The 18,513-nt window shown below is 34.9% G+C and overlaps 1 protein-coding gene across 1 annotated transcript; it reads right to left on the bottom strand.

The window, feature by feature from the left end:
* Nucleotides 1-372: 372 nt before the first annotated feature.
* On the bottom strand, nucleotides 373-13,692 carry LOC136131578 (killer cell lectin-like receptor subfamily F member 1). The gene is made up of 6 exons (XM_065888384.1): nucleotides 13,556-13,692; nucleotides 10,489-10,575; nucleotides 8,704-8,802; nucleotides 4,342-4,511; nucleotides 1,083-1,195; nucleotides 373-490 (listed from the first exon to the last, which is right to left on the bottom strand). The coding sequence occupies exons 1-6, from the start codon at nucleotides 13,626-13,628 to the stop codon at nucleotides 373-375; spliced, it is 660 nt and encodes a 219-aa protein (XP_065744456.1). The 5' UTR covers nucleotides 13,629-13,692.
* Between the last annotated feature and the right edge of the window lie 4,821 nt (nucleotides 13,693-18,513).

The raw sequence follows: 18,513 nt of genomic DNA, 5'->3' as shown, positions 1-18,513 counted from the left end.
GCATTGTATGTGGTAGTTGAAATCATAAGAATGTAGGTGATTAGCTAAGGATATCATAGAGGGAAGATGCAGAAAAAATAAAGACTGTAGTTCCAAAAATACTGGCAAAATAAGACGGATGATTGGATAACTACATCGATCATTCACATGTAAAAATCTATACATCATAACTCATTTTCTAAAACATTTTCTCTATTGCCCTTTCCACACTTCTGAGAAATATTACTATACCCACATGAATCATAAATGGACACACACACACACAGCCCTCGAGGACACATGCAACCCTCTGAACTTTCTTATGATCTGAGCTCAAGCTTCATGTGGTGTCTCCCAGTCAGACAAATAGAGACCAATTTTCTGCCGAGTGGATTACAGTTGACAAATCCACTGATGATGTTTTTCACAGCTTTCTTCAGCTATCTCAGTATAAGACACCAGGACACATTTCGTACTCCTGGTCCGTGGCTTTTTGTCTTCCTTTGGAAACCTATAGAAAGAAAGCAAATGGTTACCTTTCCGCCAGCCGTGAATATATGCATATGTCAAGAGACTTAAAAGGAAATATTTTTTAATTTTTTGGTGAAAACATAATCATTCAAACAATTTAAATACACAACGGTATGATGGGTAAGCCAATTCTTCCCACTTTTAGCTTTATTTCTCAAAACCTCTCTCCAGAGAAGTTAATAGTTCATTAGAGATAGCTAAAATATTACCTCTGACTTTTTTATCATTTGAAAATTGATCACTGTAAGAAATAAGCAGGAAGTTATGTTTCGTAAACTAAACATGTGCACTCATAAGAGAGTTTATACTTGCTAATTTACCTTTTAGATAAAAAGACAAAATCAGGCAGTGGGACAAATCCTGTTTCTCACATAAATCTTCTGAGTGGATGGAGGGAGATTTCTTTTCTTTCTCAACTTTCTGTGTGAACCATTTTATAGAAATATTTATCAGAGTGTAAGAGTCAGGGAATTTATACCTGTTCTATCAGTTCAGGGCCAACAATGTCAAACGTCTCTGTCTTGTCACATACAATATGGGATTAAAACCACAAAAAATGCAACAAAACTTACAGCTGGGGGTCAAAAGTGCTATTGTCCACCCAGGTCCATAATTCCTCTCCAGGAGGGATCCTCAAACCAACCCAATAAGAGGCTGAAGCCTGTAGGTTCCGCCATAGGAAACTCTAAAGAGAATAGGAAATGTTACATGAAACGAAGTGATTCTGACAGATGCAAGAAAAATAGCGCAAGTGCACCTTCTATGTGCTTGGCACTGCACTAGAAGCTGGGAATGAACAGCTTAGACATGCTCCATGCTTTCAAATAGATCACAGTGGAGGGAAATTTTACTGCAACTCGATGGGATGACTGCTAAACAACAATTACGTACAATGTTAGTAGATATAAAAGATGTGGAGTCCAGCTCCCTGATTTGAGTCCTAGCACTACTATTTACTACTACACATCTTTGCACAGTTATTCAATCTTTTTACTTCTGTATTTTTCCAATCACTAAAATTCAGATTATAATAGTACTATCTCAAAGAGCTATTATTGATTTGTTAATAAATAATAATATTATTAAACACTTCCTGGCACATAATAAATGCTCCTTGCATAAATGTTAATGATTACTACTAAATGCAAGTATGAAATAATATCTAGAGGCAAGAGAATACACAGGGAAAGTTACAGAAAGAAAGCAATCTCTGAGCTGATGGGACACATACTGTTCATAGGTTTTTTTGTTTGTTTTTGGTTTTTTTAAAGATTTTTTTGGTGTGGACCATTTTAAAGTCTTTATTGAATTTGTTACAATATTGCTTCTGTTTCGTGCTTTGGTTTTTTGGCCAGGAGGCATGTAGGATCTTAGCTCCCCACCAGGGATCGAACCCACACCCCCTGCATTGGAAGGCAAAGTCTTAACCACTGGACTGCCAGGGAAGGCCCTGTTCATAGGTTTTTTTTTTTTGCGGTACGCGGGCCTCTCACGGTTGTGGCCTCTCCCGTTGTGGAACACAGGTTCCGGACGCGCAGGCTCAGCGGCCATGGCTCACGGGCCCAGCCGCTCCGCAGCATGTGGGATCTTCCCGGACCGGGGCACGAATCTGTGTCCCCTGCATCGGCAGGCGGACTCTCAACCACTGCGCCACCAGGGAAGCCCCATAGGTTTTTAATATCTCTTTTTGTACAGTGACATAACCCCTGAGCCAAAGTATATGGCCAGCCATAATAAAGGTGATATTTCCCAGCCTCCCTTTTGGCTAAGTGTGACAGACCTAATTTCTGACTAATGGGATAGAATCAAAAAATACTGAACTTCTAATTCAGCATTTAAAGTGTAAGTTCATATCCTTCTATTCATCATTTTCTTCTCCCCTGATGGCTAGACTGTGAACTGTGATTGGTTCTAGTGGTGAACCAATCAGAAACAAGTAGACACAGCACCCTACTGATGGGAGCAGAAATCTCATAGCAGTTTAGACTACCATGTGAGTGACATAACTTATTACATATATTCTAAGGTAGATCTTTCCCCTATTTTAACACTCTGACTTTGGAAACATTGAATAATCTAATGGCTTATGGTAGTTTAATTGGCAGCTTAGTTTTTGCTTTTTAATTGCACTATTTCTTTTAAGGGTACTAATGATACATCTTATCATTGAAAGTGTCTTAGATTCAATGAATAAAGCAAACATCCATTTGTGTCAGCTACAGCCATTCTGGAACTCTGTCACATGCAGCTTAACTCATATGCTAAATGACAAAGCTGTTTGTTGGAAAATAGTCATTAGGCATATAAAAGAGAGAATGGTGTTTCTCCACTGAATTATCTTTGCACTACGGTCAAAAGAAATCAGTTGACTATATTTGTGTGAGTCTATTTCTGGCCTCTCTATTCAGTTTTGTGGATCTATAGCTCTCTTCTTTGCCAATACTATACCATATTCATTAATTTAGGTTTATAGTAAGACTTGAAATTGAGTAGTGTAAGTCTTCCATTCGCTTGCTTTCTTTGGGTTAGTTTGCTCTTTTCATAGTTTTTTTTTTTTGAAGTAGAAGCTTAGAGTAATGATTCTACATTATCTTCTTTTCAAATATAAGCATTGGATGCTATAAATTTCCCTCTAAACTGCTTAAATTGAAACCCATGAATTTTGACATTATATTGTTATTTTCATTCAACTCAAACTATGCTTTAAAAAAATGTGCCCTGATGCTTCCTCTTTGACCCATACATTATTTAGAACTATGATGTTTAACTTTCAAATGTGTGGGATATTTCCAAACATCTTTCTGTTTCTAATTTGCACTTTAATTTTGTTATGGTCTGAGACATACCCTGTGTGATATCTGTATTTGTAAATTTTTAGGTCCCAAAATATGATCTGTCTTCATGAACGCTCCTTGGGAAAAAAAATGTGTATTCTGCTGTTGTTGGATAGAATTCTGTAAAATCCATTAGGTGTGATTGGTTGATAGTGTTGTCCAGATTTATTTATTTATTTATTTATTATCTACTTGTTTTGTCAGTTACTCAGAGAAGAGTGTTGACATCACCAACTATAATTGGGGATTTATCCATTTCCCCTTTCAGTTCTATCAGTACTTGCCTTGTTGCATTCACGTGTAGAATTGATCACTATAATGGGCTTTAAGGACTAGAGCCCATGCTCCGCAGCAAGAGAAGCCACCACAATGAGAGGCCCGTGCGTCACAAGGAAGAGCAGCCCCTGCTCGCCACAACTAGAGAAAGCCCACGCGCAGCAACCAAGACCCGACGCAGCCAGAAAATAAAAAATAAATTTATAAAAATAAAATCAATACTGGCCTTATTTAGAAGGTTTAGTGTCCAACCTTCTTGTAGCAAAATTTCAATCTAAATTAAGCCAGAGCTAGAAAAATACTTGTTTTCTTCAACAAAGAGCAAAACCTAATGAGAAGGACTATGCTGTATTTCCTTTCCCCCAACATCATCTTTAATTTCAGCTGCCATGCAATCTGATTACAACCTTTGTGAGCGATGGGTTAAACATGGGAGATGAGATAGATATTTTATGTCATACATTTAAAATGAAATCTGGTAAGCAGTGGGGTCCCTTGTAGAGAAGAACTTAGGTATATAATACCAAATGAATTCCTCTTATACCTAGCCAAAAATAAGCCTGAGATAATAATATAGTTCAATGATTCATTCAACCAATAATTGTGTAGTTAATAGCAATGAGGTTTAAAAATTTTATTTCACAGAAATTTTCAAATTTGTAACACAAAGAAGGTATTGCAGTTGTGAAGGATGCTATAATCTCCAAATTTTATATCTCACCATATCAATGAAGTCTTGGATCACCATGAGATGTGAATTTTTCATGACACAGTCATTTTTACTTTCATACCAAGATTTCTCACTTTTAGCAACCCAGTAGCATTTCCCCCCATGTAGCTTCCAGTCTTCAGAGGGGCATGATTTCCTAGCAGTAGGAGAGTTGAAACAACCTGGAAGGAAAAAGGATAAGTAATTAAAAGGAACTTTCGACTGTATCCCTAATACTGTGTGTATACTAATTAAAGATTCTCAAAATGTGTTAAATTATGGCCTAAGCTTTCTTTGATAAAAGTAAGTGCTTTCCTCCAGGTGGATTTTGAAAAAAAATAAAGATTAACAGAATTGCAATATGTGTATATTGTTTCTTTCTCTCTTTCTTGTTTCTTTTTTCTTTCTCCACTTAGTTTAATTCTCTTAAAAATATATTATGCTTTCTATCAGCTAGGCAATGCACAGACACTAGGATAAAGCAATGGACATCCAAACCTCAGGGAGATAAAAATTTGGAGGAAAAGTAGAAATTAGAGAATTTAATTAGTGGTCTGCCAATGAACCAGACCTTTTGAGAATTATATATCGCACTGGAAGAATTTTTCTTGGGAAAAAATTGTGTAATAGCTGTCCCCCCAAACTCATGATCTACCCATGTACAAATGGATCTTGGCATCCAAAAATGTGCTGGTAACAAATAGATCTAATTTATAATATTTGCCAGTAGATTTAGATGATGACACATAGGTATCCTACACATACCAATAATTTCTTGTCCCCTGAAATAAATATTCTTTAAAAACACACATATACATACACACAATGACTTGAAGCCATTGAAGGGTAAAAAAAGCAGGCAGATTTTGGAGAGTAACTGACACTTGAAATAAAGTATGACAATTTAGAAATTTCCTGTTTTTACAACTTTTAGCCTAAGACAGACCAATGTTGGTGCCATGTAGAATGAGCAAAATTTTGGTAGACAATTTGAAGTCTCTCTAGTCTGAATAACCAAAGAACAGAATTGGGGGCAACTACAGATGTTGAAAATAAAGAGTAAATTCCATAAAAGAAATAAACAAAAGGTGTGCATCAACTGCTGTGTATAAAAATTTTCTAACTCCCTGGCTGATGAATGTGGAAGCTACATTACAGCTAAAAATTAAAAAAAGAAAAAGAAAAGAAAAGAAAAAAAAAACTGACTTGAGATTTAAACTGCTGCCCCCAAAATAGAAATTTAAATGAATCAAACCATACCAAGAAAAATCAACACTTTTTGGAGAAATGTATCAGGATCAGTCAAATTTTTAAAAATCAAATACTTTAAAAAACAAGCCAACATTTTTTTAGCAGGAAATACAAACAAGAGATTTGGTCGCTGAGGACTTTAGATATTTAAATAATTATATGTATCATAAAAAATAATGTTTACATTATTTTAAGAAATAAAAGAATAAATTACAAAATGATCAGATAACAGGAGACTATCACAAGCTAACTGGAGGGTTTGAAACTAAGTCCTTAGGTTTGAAAACTATAATCATTGAAATTAGACTCAGTGAATGAGCCTACAACTTAGAAACAGGAACAGAGAGAACTTGTGAACCACAAGGTATATCTGAAAACATTGCCAAGAATTCAGCACAAATTGATGATCATGAAGACAAAAATGAGAGGTTAAGTGAAATGGAAGATAGAAAGCAAAGGCCTATCGAACATCTAATTTAAGTCCTAGAAATAAAATGCAGAGAAGGTAGACAAAGAATTAGGAATGATGGCTGACTAGTTCTATTAAGTTTTACTTTACATATTTTAAGTCTATTCTATTATTTTATTTATTTTTTGAATTTTATTTTATTTATTTTTTTATATAGCAGGTTCTTATTAGTTAACCACTTTATACATATTAGTGTATATAGGTCAATCCCAATCTCCCAGTTTATCCCGCCACCACCCCCCTGGCCACTTTCCCCCCTTGATGTCCATACGTTTGTTCTCTACATCTCTGTGTCTATTTCTGCCCTGCAAACTGGTTCATCTGTACCATTTTTCTAGGTTCCACATATGTGCATTGATATACGATATTTGTTTTTCTCTTTCTGATTTACTTCACTCTGTATGACAGTCTCTAGATCCATCCAAGTCTCTACAAATGACCCAGTTTCGTTCCTTTTTATGGCTGAGTAATATTCCATTATATACATGTACCATGTCTTCTTTATCCATTCCTCTGTCGATGGGCATTTAGGTTGCTTCCATGACCTGGCTATTGTAAATAGTGCTGCAATGAACATTGGGGTGCATGTATCTTTTTGAATTATGGTTTTCTCTGGGTATATGCCCAGTAGTAGGATTACTGGGTCATATGGTAATTCTATTTTTTGTTTTTTAAGGAACCTCCATACTGTTCTTCATAGTGGCTGTATCAATTTACATTCCCACCAACAGTGCAAGAGGGTTCCCTTTTCTCCACACCCTCTCCGGCATTTGTTGTTTGTAGATTTTCTGATGATGCCCATTCTAACTGGTGTGAGATGATATCTCATTGTAGTTTTGATTTGCATTTCTCTAATAATTGGTGATGTTGAGCAGCTTTTCGTGTGCCTCTTGGCCATCTGTATGTCTTCTTTGGAGAAATGTCTATTTAGGTCTTCTGCCCATTTTTGGATTGGGTTGTTTGTTTTTTAATATTGAGCGGCATGAGCTGTTTATATATTTTGGAGATTGATCCTTTGTCCTTTGATTCATTTGCAAATATTTTCTCCCAGTCTGAGGGTTGTCTTTTCATCTTGTTTGTAGTTTGCTTTGCAAAAGCTTTGAAGTTTCATTAGATCCCATTTGTTTATTTTTGTTTTTATTTCCATTACTCTAGGAGGTGGATCAAAAAAGATCTTGCTGTGATTTATGTCAAAGAGTGTTCTTCATATGTTTTCCTCTAAGAGTTTTATAGTGTCCGGTCTTACATTTATGTCTCTAATCCATTTTGAGCTTATTTTTGTGTATGGGGTTAGGGAGTGTTCTAATTTCATTCTTTTACCTGTAGCTGTCCAGTTTTCCCAGCACTTCTTATTGAAGAGACTGTCTTTTCTCCATTGTATATCCTTGCCTCCTTTGTCATAGATTAGTTGACCATAGGTCAATACAAGCCTACCTCAAGAAAGAAGAAAAATCTCAAATAAAAAATCTAACCTTACACCTAAAGGAACTAGAGAAAGAAGAACAAACAAAACCAAAGTTAGTAGAATGAAAGAAATCATAAAGATCAGAGCAGAAATAAATGAAATAGAAACAAAGAAAACAATAGTGAAGATCAGTAAAACTAAAAGCTGGTTCTTTGAGAAGATAAACAAAATTGATAAACCATTAGCCAGACTCATCAAGAAAAAGAGGGAGAGGACTCAAATCAACAAAATATTATTTTATTAAGATGAAACAAATTTAGAGTTGGTATCCTTTCCTGCTGGATTGAAACTAGGATTCTAGGGCCTGTTATAGATAGGATTATCTGTAACAATAGGAGGATTAGAAAACAAGTTAGACAGAATTTAAAGCTAGAGGCTTTATTAAATACCACTGTTATCACCTGTATCAAGGGTATAGGAGTACAGTAATACGCTTTTGTTCTGGGGATAATGTCCCACAGAATTTGCCCTCATAGTCTCACTAGTTAAAAAAAATTAAAGTTTTTAGAATGTGGTCAAGGGGGCTTGGGAACATCAAAATCTATTTTAAAGTTTTAATGAATTCCTAGAATTTGAATGTATCCTATAACATGGACTGGTGAGTCTTTCTAATAGAATTATATATGCATGTTCAAAAAAAGAAAGGTATATCATTTTTCAATATAGAATTAAAATAATGGACTAAAAGTAATAAAGAAAACAGCTGGAAAGAAAAAGAAAACAGAAAGGACAAATGACTGAGTGTCTTCTTGACTTTAAAAAGTAGGTAAATACATTCAGATGAGAAAGCAAGATAAAGGTTACCATTTACAGTTTTTTACATGTAATGACATTAAAAATTGACAAAAAGCTACCTGATATGATCATGAATTTTAAGAATGAAAATATTTTGATTACATTCTGTGCCTGCACATGTCCCAAAAGAAGTTAAAAAAAGAAAATGCAATCATTGCAATATAATACCTCTAAATTCATTTACAACTCATCATATAAGCTTATTTTTCTCATTTGTCTTGGATCTTTAAATATTTTTGTCAAGGACTATAATAGGTCCCTGAAAAACAATGATCTAAACCATCCCTCTGTAGGGGTAGAGGAATCTCCTCTTTATTCAGATATACCCAAGTAAAATCCACACTACTGTCCATATGTGTTTACTCAGGAATTAGGCAATATAAAATAACATTACCTATTGAGGTGCTTGTTTCAGATTTATTTTGCCCAGTACAGTATTTCTCTTTTGATTCATTATTTACTTTAGTATGTCTTGCAGATTTGAACCGGATAACTAATAAAAGAAGAAACATATTTTCTGTATTAAATACAAAGCAGAAATTCATTGGGTTCTAGAGACTCTGAAGTTCATTAATGTGGAAACTCCATAGTAATTTAAATGATTAAAAATTTAGAGGGAAAAACAACATTACTTTTTCCAAGATTTGGACGTTCCTTTGCAAGCATTCTTGTTAATCTTATTAATGCTAACTTTAGGGGAATTGGAAAAATATGACCTGGGACCAGAAGGATACTCACTTTTTTTTTTTCGGAGTTTTCATATTTATTTTAATAAACACAAAATAACCAGCTCTGGATATAAGCCTCATCTGGATAGCTTGTATTTTGTGAGTTCTTATTAACTGTATCAGGTATCACTTGATTCATGGAAAGGGTTTTATGTGTTTTGACTTCAGTTCATGATTCTGTTCCTTTTGAGACTGTGCATGTAAATCGCACACATAGAAGGGTAGGGTGAGCCCAGAGTATTTTTCGACCATGAAGAAGACAGCTGTCTTTCTGGTGGCCCCTGAACTGAAATTAGTTTTGGTAATTTATAATGTCACAATAGTGCGTATTAGGCAATTAAATCTTTAAAATCGATTGTAGTAACAAACAAATCTGTTTTACTAACAAAAAACTGTTTTGATAACAAATCTATTATCTTATAACAAAAGGAAACATAGCAGAGATGGTTTCTTGTTTTTTGTTTTGGCCCCACTGCCTGGCATGGTGGGATCTTAGTTCCCTGACCAGGGATTGAACCCATGCCCTCTGCAGTGGAAGCGTGGAGTCTTCACCACTGGACCACCAGGGAGGTCCTAGCAGAGATGTTTAATGTTAAGCATTTTTGCTTCCTCCCTTCAATGTTAAAGCCCCAATTCAGCCATTGACTAGTTACATTAAACTAGTCAAACCACGTATCACTCTGGCCCTTGGATTGTTCACTCAACTGGAGGCTTGACCTTGCTGATTTCTAGAGCCCCATTCAGTTCTGAATTCTATGACTCTGCCTACTGACCTCGAATCACTAATGACATTCATAATTTCTAATATCGTTCACAAGGGCAGCCTAGGCAGACACGGCCTTCGTCTGTTCTAGAGTTTGGTTTAATCTGGAAATCTGAATTCCTTAGAATATATATATCATCTGGGAGTTTTTCTCCAAGCATTTATTCAATAAAATATTTAAATAATTGTCACATGAAATTGGGCTATGTTTAGTTATATCCACAGTATATGAGTATAATTTTAAAATACTTGATTGAATTGATTGATTTTAGACAAATTTCCCATCCATGAATACAAGATTGATGATGATGTCCAGGAGTAACTAATATGGATAAGCTTAAACAGAAGTATGCTTCGTTATTTAATTTGCTTTCACTGACCGCAGCTCCAGAGAAGATGGTGTATAACTCACAAACAACTGCATTGGGAAATGCATTGTGCATAAAATGTACTTTATGATTTTGGTCATAAAATATAAATCTAATCTCTTTATCAATGAAATGAATCCATAATATGTATTATATCACAATCTGAAGTTCTATGGAAAATCTCTAATTTTAATTGTGTATCAAATTTCATGCTTTTTGTGAAGTTATAATGTATAGGAACCACTTGAACAGCAAACACAATTACAATAGGTGGTGCTAAAATACTTTGGGTTAAATAAATGGTATTGATAATTACTTACCAAAAATGCTCAGCACAATTACTATTACAAGAAGGATGATAATCATTGCACATTCAACTTTCAGGAAAATTCCATGGTGGTGAGAATCTATAAAATTGGATAGATTTCACTAATAAGCCCAGTAAATAATTCCTTAGGTAGTAAGAGGTAGGGAAGGGCTGAATAAACTTTGTCAGTTATGCTCTTGAGTTACTTTCCTTTGAGATATGTAGATCCAGCTTCCTTTTACACACACACACACACACACACACACAACACACACAGCATATTTGGTTCCCTGGTTTGTGAAAAGGGGGACCTAGAAAACTGTGAATAGATGTAAATTTTTCCTTGTTGATTTACCATACATATTCCTCAGTATTAATCTTAACTATGATTTACTCTCTGTATCCCTAAGTTTTTATATAAGACTGTGAAATTTTCCAGTCTCTAATAAGCTTACTGACAACACTCACTTATTTGGATTGATCCGTTCTTTCATGCCTCCTCCTTTATACAATACACCTATTTCCTGGGACATGTAATTGTAATTGCATAAAATCATATATTTTAAAATAAAAGTAATTTTAGGGATAATCTTGTCCGACATTCGCATGTTAAAAATGGGGATTTCAAGTCCACAGTCACACAGTTACTTGATAGCAGAGCTGAGACTGTACCAAAATTAGTACGGTGTTCACTATCTACTCTATCTCTTGTACTTGAAAGATAAATAAATCATAAAAAGAAACTGGCATTTTTAGCTTTGGGTTGATAGTTAAAACCAATAGGCTCTTATCCCAAATAGTTACAGTATATCAATTCCACTAGATATGTGATATATACACACACACATACAATATACTGAGAGTGCACTACTATAACTGATGTTGAAATATAACCAATTACAAAACCAAGTGCCGAGACATTAACCTGAGTGTTTATTTAGTGGAATCCTATTATAGAGTGTTTTGTCCACATTATTATTGTTATTAAATAAAACATCTTTAGTGAGAATTTATTAATTCTCAAAGCACTAAAAGAAATCCATGTATTTTCTTTTATTAGGCAAAACAATGCAAAGTATACCAGTCAAGGCCATCACCAGAAGAATGTGATAATATCCCAACACACATTTCTAGTGTGAAGAACTTGGGTTACAGACTTAAAAAGCTGGAGAATAAAGCATCAGAGTTCATGAAAGGACTAATATAAGGGGTACTAGGTCACTCTTTTAGGCCCCTGAAGTAAAGGTTATAAAGGCATGAATTTCTGAATCTTAGTCTGGGATATTCTCGGTGAAATCATACTTTGTTACTGAGATTTCACTCAGTGTCATGGTGATAGCCCTCTTTGTTTTATATCTTGGAGAACTGACGAACCTACAATATTTAAAGTGTTTAGTATAAATGAAATCCATTTATTTAGTCATCCATTTATTCATCCGCCTACCAAGCATCTATCGATTGCCTGCTATGTACTTAGTACTGTGTGAGGTGCTGGGTATACAAAGATTAAGAGATTAGGGAGAGGGTTTCAACACATATGAGGCTCTGAAATGGAAAAGAATATGGTAATTTTAAAGAGCAAGAGAGAGCCAACAACCAGAGCAAAATAAGTGAAATTTACCGAGTTAGAAGAGAAAGGCCAGGGATAATTGTGTAGGACTCTGTAGGACATTACAATCCAATGTATCAAATAGTTCTTTCCCTCTTCAATGATATGACACATGAGAACAGAAGTTGCGTTTATCCACAACAGAGACATGCAGTGAAAGAGTAATATGATATTTGACTTCTGGTCATAAGCATGACTGCAGGTAGATAATTTAATTTTTATATATTCATATTTCTTCATTTTTAAGATTAGAATATTGGACTGGACAGCATTAAAGATGTTGTCCCAAAATCTTTAAACCAGGAAAAGAGTAATGTTCTTTCCAAACAGAAGAAATTAAAGCCTGGAATGTAGAATCAAAAATACTGGTTTTGTTGCTTGAACTGAGTTAAAATAACCTCTAGAAAAATGGACCAATTATATGAGATTTGGGGGGAATGGGGGGAATAAGAGTAAGGTTCTAGTCCATGTTATTTTTCAAACGAAGTTCCGTTAACTCATATAAAATGAAAGCTCCCAGTCTATTGAGAAAATAAAGCAGAAAAGCCTCTATTCCACAAGTTAAGAGAGATAATATTTAAACACAGAAAATAACAGACTCTTGCAGCTGGAGAAAGCAACTCACCAGATCCACCTGAAAACTGCAAATGCATAAATATAGAAGAAAAAATACATTCTTGGGAAATAATAGAAAAGCAAAACATCAGATCCACTCCACAAGGACAAAGCACCATGAGGAGACTTTAAGTTATTTAAACATTTTTATAAACTTTACAATATAAAAATTCTTATCCTAGAGAAGAGAATATAAATGCAACACGGACATTTCCCTAAGGCTTCATGTATAAATACACTGGATTTGAAAATCTATTATTTCTGAGGTGGTTTGTGTTTAAGGTTACAATCTTATCTTTAGCTGTGTGCCTATCTATTCATGTTCCAAACACATTCTATTACTCAGGTAGTCGTTAATTCTAAACTTCAGGAAATGAAATAGCAACATCTTATGCCTCTTTAGTTTAGCTTAACATTTTTATCCTACCAATATGCAAATTCCAAAAGGCTAAATAACAATGTGAATAATGGCCAGGGATATTTTTCTCAGTGTAAATGAGCTGATCATATTATTTTAAAAGGGCAGATTTGATTGGCGATGAGTAAAGCTGTAGAGGAGAAAGGGGTTATGTGTATTGATGTCACCATGAGAGTATAATAAATGTTCACCACAAGAAATATAAGGAATAGAGGGTCTATGAAAACCAAAAGCAAAGTTCTACATATTAAGACTAAAGTTACAATTAACTTTATAACACGGTGTCATTGAAATCATTCACTCTTATTCTTGCATTCAGTAACTTTTGCTTTGAATCCAGTCTCCTAATTCCGGTAAGACAAATACAGACACAGGACAGAAATAAGGGAGATTAAAAACAAAACTTTAATTTTAATAAGAGATCTAAATCCAACTTACCAGATCTCTGACATGAAGACGAATGTTCTGAAGATGAATGTTTGATATCAGCATAGACTATGTCTTCAGCCATTGCATATATTAAAAAGAGAGGAAAGTCACAAGTAGTAGTCTGCTGAAGGAGTTCCGTATTCTTGCAAACTTCCTGTAAGTGAGATCAATTGAGATTGATGATTTCCTTCCCCTCTCCAGAGTTTGGTGGGTTTCCCCAGTGAATAAAAGATAAGAGCAATGTGTTCAGCCTTATCGATCAAGGCAACAGATTTTTGAACACGTGCATGATATGGAAGAAAACTACTATCCATGCAGTATTTTCTTGCTCTTCAGTTAGTTTTCTGCCTCCATGTGGAATAATTTTAACTTTTAGTAATACTACAGAAGACGTTGCATCACTTTCCTCTATAAACCACTTGTTCTTTTACCTAAGAAATATTCTCTGGCAGAAGCTCTTTGACCTTCCAGCATTTTCTCCAAAGTGGAATAGCAATTTAGAAGGGAGGACAAGAAAAAAAGAGGGTTTTTAATATGAATGTAATAGAAAGAATTGATAGACTCCTCATCTTGAAATGCACTGTAATTAATTAGGTAATACTTTAAAAATACCCTTAAAGCTATTTCTTCTCATCTATGCTTTATAATATTAACATCAAAGTAAGTTGAGGCATAGATTATGCAGTGGATTTCCAAACTGCAAAATAATCTATATGAGACAGAAATAACTCTATGCCAAAATAATTCAAGGTTCTGTCATAAAAGAAAATGAATCTCATTTTTAAATGAGGTTCACAGAAATTTAGCACTGAATACAATGTATTAAGCCTAGATTTTAATCTCCCATTTCTTCTAAAACTCCACTAAATTTATATTAAAGGAATAAAAATGTATAAGTTCAAAACAATTTAAAAAGTGAATGGGTTCTAACAGATGAAAAAATTCAGTGAATTCCTGGAAAATGGAGAGTAGATGGAGATGTGATATTTGATGGAACAAAGCAAAAGAAAGTGAAGCCTAGAATATTTAAAGGTAAATAACTGAGGAGATAGCCCAGCTACCCATGAAACCCTCATAACACTCAGAGCTCAGAAATGGCAGGTATGAAAAATGACAGGAGACCTTAGCTGATAGCCAATAGGGTTGATTTCCTCAAGATCCACCCAAATGCACTGCATACAATTATTTAAACTGTAGTCATCTCTCCCAGACCCCAGTCCAAGTAATTTGACCTACATTAATCAAATAGCTAGAGAACATATCTTGGCTTCTTGACATGTAGGGGTCTCTCAGTATAAAGACTAACCCCACAAGGCTTCTGACCTTGAAGGTCAGCCTTGAACACCAACCTCTGTCTCCTAACACCACTTTGACACTCCCTCTTTTCTGGGCTGTTATAGCACTTTATATGTTGTTCTGCATTTTATATATGAAAAACTGACTTTGAGAAGTTACATGCAGATGGTTTGCGTAACCATTTTCAGAGTGAGGATTTGAACTCATCACAAACTGAATCCAAAGCCTAGGCCATAATACAATAATGCTTTCTAGATTTTGAGGGTAAGAATCATGTTTTATTATTCTTGCTATTTCCATCATTCAATCTATGCCTGAAACATAACAGACACTTAGTAATTACGTGTTGGATTATCAAATCAGTTAACGCTACACTGAATTTTATTACTGGACTATAACATTCCATAATGAGAGCAATTACCTTTCACTAAAAAGTAGACTTCTAATCATATGAAAAGTAATATTGATGATCTAGCCATGTACAACTGAAGCAAATACTAGTATGTGGAGAACCTATTATAAGTTATATAATAAATCCTTGGAATATACAAATTTAATATTAATGATCCCTGTCTCCTCTCTCTGCTCCCAAGTAACAAAGGGTATGCATTCTGTAGTAATCTATAAATTCGATGAGATATGGCTTTTAATTGAGTGTCATAATCCCTATAGGTAGGGCTCGCTTAGCCAGAAAGACCGTTTATATAAAGTCAACTTGTGGATGAATTACATAATGGAATGTTAAAAGTAGCAGTGCCTTGGAAAGCATGTTATTAAGTAATCCAAATAAAACACATCTGGAAACAAAATTAATCTGTTTAGTTAAATAGTCTAAACTCATCAAATGCTCATCAGCAAAGATGTGAAAGGGTAACAGATATTTAGTTAAGCTGCTGTATTTTAGGTATTATGTGTCCATAGTGATAGTCTCAAATTTGGTGACACAACTTTCACGGGTATAACTTTTTTCAATGTCAAGTTTAAGCATTAGTGTGGTGTTATCATTATTGATAGATACTACTTCTAAATAATGGAGTAATATGTACTTGAAATAATCTTTATCACTGTCCTAACATTAATAATAATTTTGTCAATCACTTTTCTGTGCATGGATTCCAAATCAAATTCTCAATCCCAGCCTATTTCCTGGAGTACAAGTCCTCATTTCCAACTGCTTTTCGGTATGTCAGACTCGAAACAATCAAAAGTAACCCAGACTTTACTGCTCTTTCCACTGTGTCACCTATTCCTTTTGTTGGCTCCCTTCCTTTGGAGAAACTCGGGCTTAATATCTTTCCTTTGATTCCCGCTTCTCTCACTTTTCGAAGTTACGTGTGGGTGAGTGAGGTAGGGTGGCATGTAATAAGTCATTCATTTGAGTTGAGGGAGTCTTTTTCAACTTAGACGAACTTGTGACAAAGAACATGCTCAGAGAAGATACTGCCATCTGGAATCAGGAAGAACTTAGTGAATGATTGAAAGTTTACCAATCAGAAAAGTAATTCTTCCTGTGCTTGCTGGCAAGAGAGGAAGGCAGAAAGTGTTTTCTCTGAATACTTCTGAGGGAAGAGAAAATTTTATTTTGCAGATAAATATCTACTTTGGAATACGGAGACAGGAAAAGAATTATGTGTCCTACGCTATATTTGTATTCGTGTGTATGTATGTGTATACATTTTTAAGGTCAACAATATCTGATATATATTTTTTAAAAAGCATATGCTTGTATGCATGCATGAAACGATTTAATTTTATATAGAAATGACATACCCTTTGGCCCTTTTCAGTAACCTACAACACTGTCAAATATTCTAGGCTAGTGGTTCTCGACCTTGACTGTACATTGAAATTTCCTGGAGAGTTTTTTTTTTTTCCTTTTTTTAAATACAGATATCTGGACTTCACATGAGACTTTAAAAATTTTTTTCATTTGTCTGCATCAGAATTTTAAAAATCTCTCCTATATGTGATTCTATATATAGCCAGAGTTGAACACTGTCGAGCTACCACACATGAGTTTAGAGTGATGTACAGGTTCAGCAATGAGGAGAAGAAAAACTCAGGCAGCTGTAACAGGAGCAGAAATAGCAGCAGCACTGATGAATAAGAGACCACATTTCCTATATGCCAAACCAGCAACAATGACAAGGTCCATCATTTTTCCCACACCGGGGGAACTCCTTTGTAGTAGAGACCAGATCTGAGGGAAAAACCTGACTCAAACGTTGGCCTTGATTTCTTTTTCAAAACAGGATCCATAACTCAATGTGAACTAAAGGAAATGCATCCACGGATTGGTTTTGGTCCATGGGTGCCCAGGTGTCTCCATGACCTAGAGACTGTGTCTTGGAAATTCAATCTATAGAAATAAAACAACAGAGGCAGTGTGTATAGCAATAACACTTACCTTATACTGGAGGAAAAGTAGATAGATGTTTGAGAATTTTCATTGGTTATTACAGCACATTAATTAATTTGAGAATTATGATGTAGCATGTTACAGGTCCTAAATCTGCAGATTCTAAATTTAGTAGGAGTACAGGAGAGTCAGTATTTTCTTATTTCAACCACCAATTTGTGCTCTGCTGTGGTACAGCAATATTTTTGGAAGTAACTGACTGTATGTTAACTTAGATGGGCCTTAAGGATCTGCTTACTTAATGTTTACTTAGGGACTTTTAAAGAAAAGATCAAGATGTTTTAGTGTGTTGCTTACTTCTGGAGGAGTTCACTCTATCCCTAAAATAATGGAGGTGCTGAAATCTAAGTTAGCATCCTTGAAAGAAAAGAAGAAACAGAAGCCAACTAAGAGATGTGGCTACTAACCCCAGGCAGGAAATACTTACCAATGGTGATTTAGAGCAGTGAACAAAGAAGTTCTTCTGAGAGGAAAAATAATAGTACAGCCAGTTGCATTATATTTAAGTAACATTTTCATACTGATATAATTCTCATGATGTGTGTATTCTGGACAATTCACATAAATGGAATCATATAATATGTAGCCTTTTGTGTCTGGCTGTTTCATTTAATGTTTTCAAGGTTCATCCAGATTGTAATATGTATCAGTACTTCATTCTTTTTGATAACAGAATACTATTCCATTGTATGGATATACCACATTTTGTTTATACATTCATCAGTTGATAGACATGTGACTTATTTCCACTTTTGGCTTTCATTAATAATGCTGCTATGCGTTTTTGTGTGAACATGTCTTCAATTCTTTTAGATATATACATAGAAGTGGAATTGTTGGGCCATTTGTTAACTCTATGTTTGAACTTTTGAAAAATTGCCAAATAGTTTTCTCCTGAGGCTGCACCATTATACATTGTCATCATCAATGTATGAGCATTTCATTTCCTTCACATCCTCATCAACACTTGTTATTTTTTCACCTTTTCAATTATAGCTGTCCTCCTGGGTGTGAAGTGGTTTTGATTTACATTCCCCTAATCCTCTGGAGCTTCTTTTCAGGTACTTATTGGCCCTTTGTATATATATCTTCTTGAGAGAAATGTCTTTTCAAATTTTTGTCCACTTTTTTTTGTTTTGTTTTGTGGTACGCGGGCCTCTCTCTGTTGTGGCCTCTCCCGTTGTGGAGCACAGGCTCCAGACGTGCAGGCTCAGTGGCCATGGCTCGCGGGCTCAGCCGCTCCGCGGCATGT

The sequence above is a fragment of the Phocoena phocoena genome, chromosome 11 (genome assembly GCF_963924675.1).
Source record: "Phocoena phocoena chromosome 11, mPhoPho1.1, whole genome shotgun sequence".
Lineage (NCBI taxonomy): Eukaryota > Metazoa > Chordata > Mammalia > Artiodactyla > Phocoenidae > Phocoena > Phocoena phocoena.
This window is presented reverse-complemented; position numbering and strand designations above follow the sequence as displayed.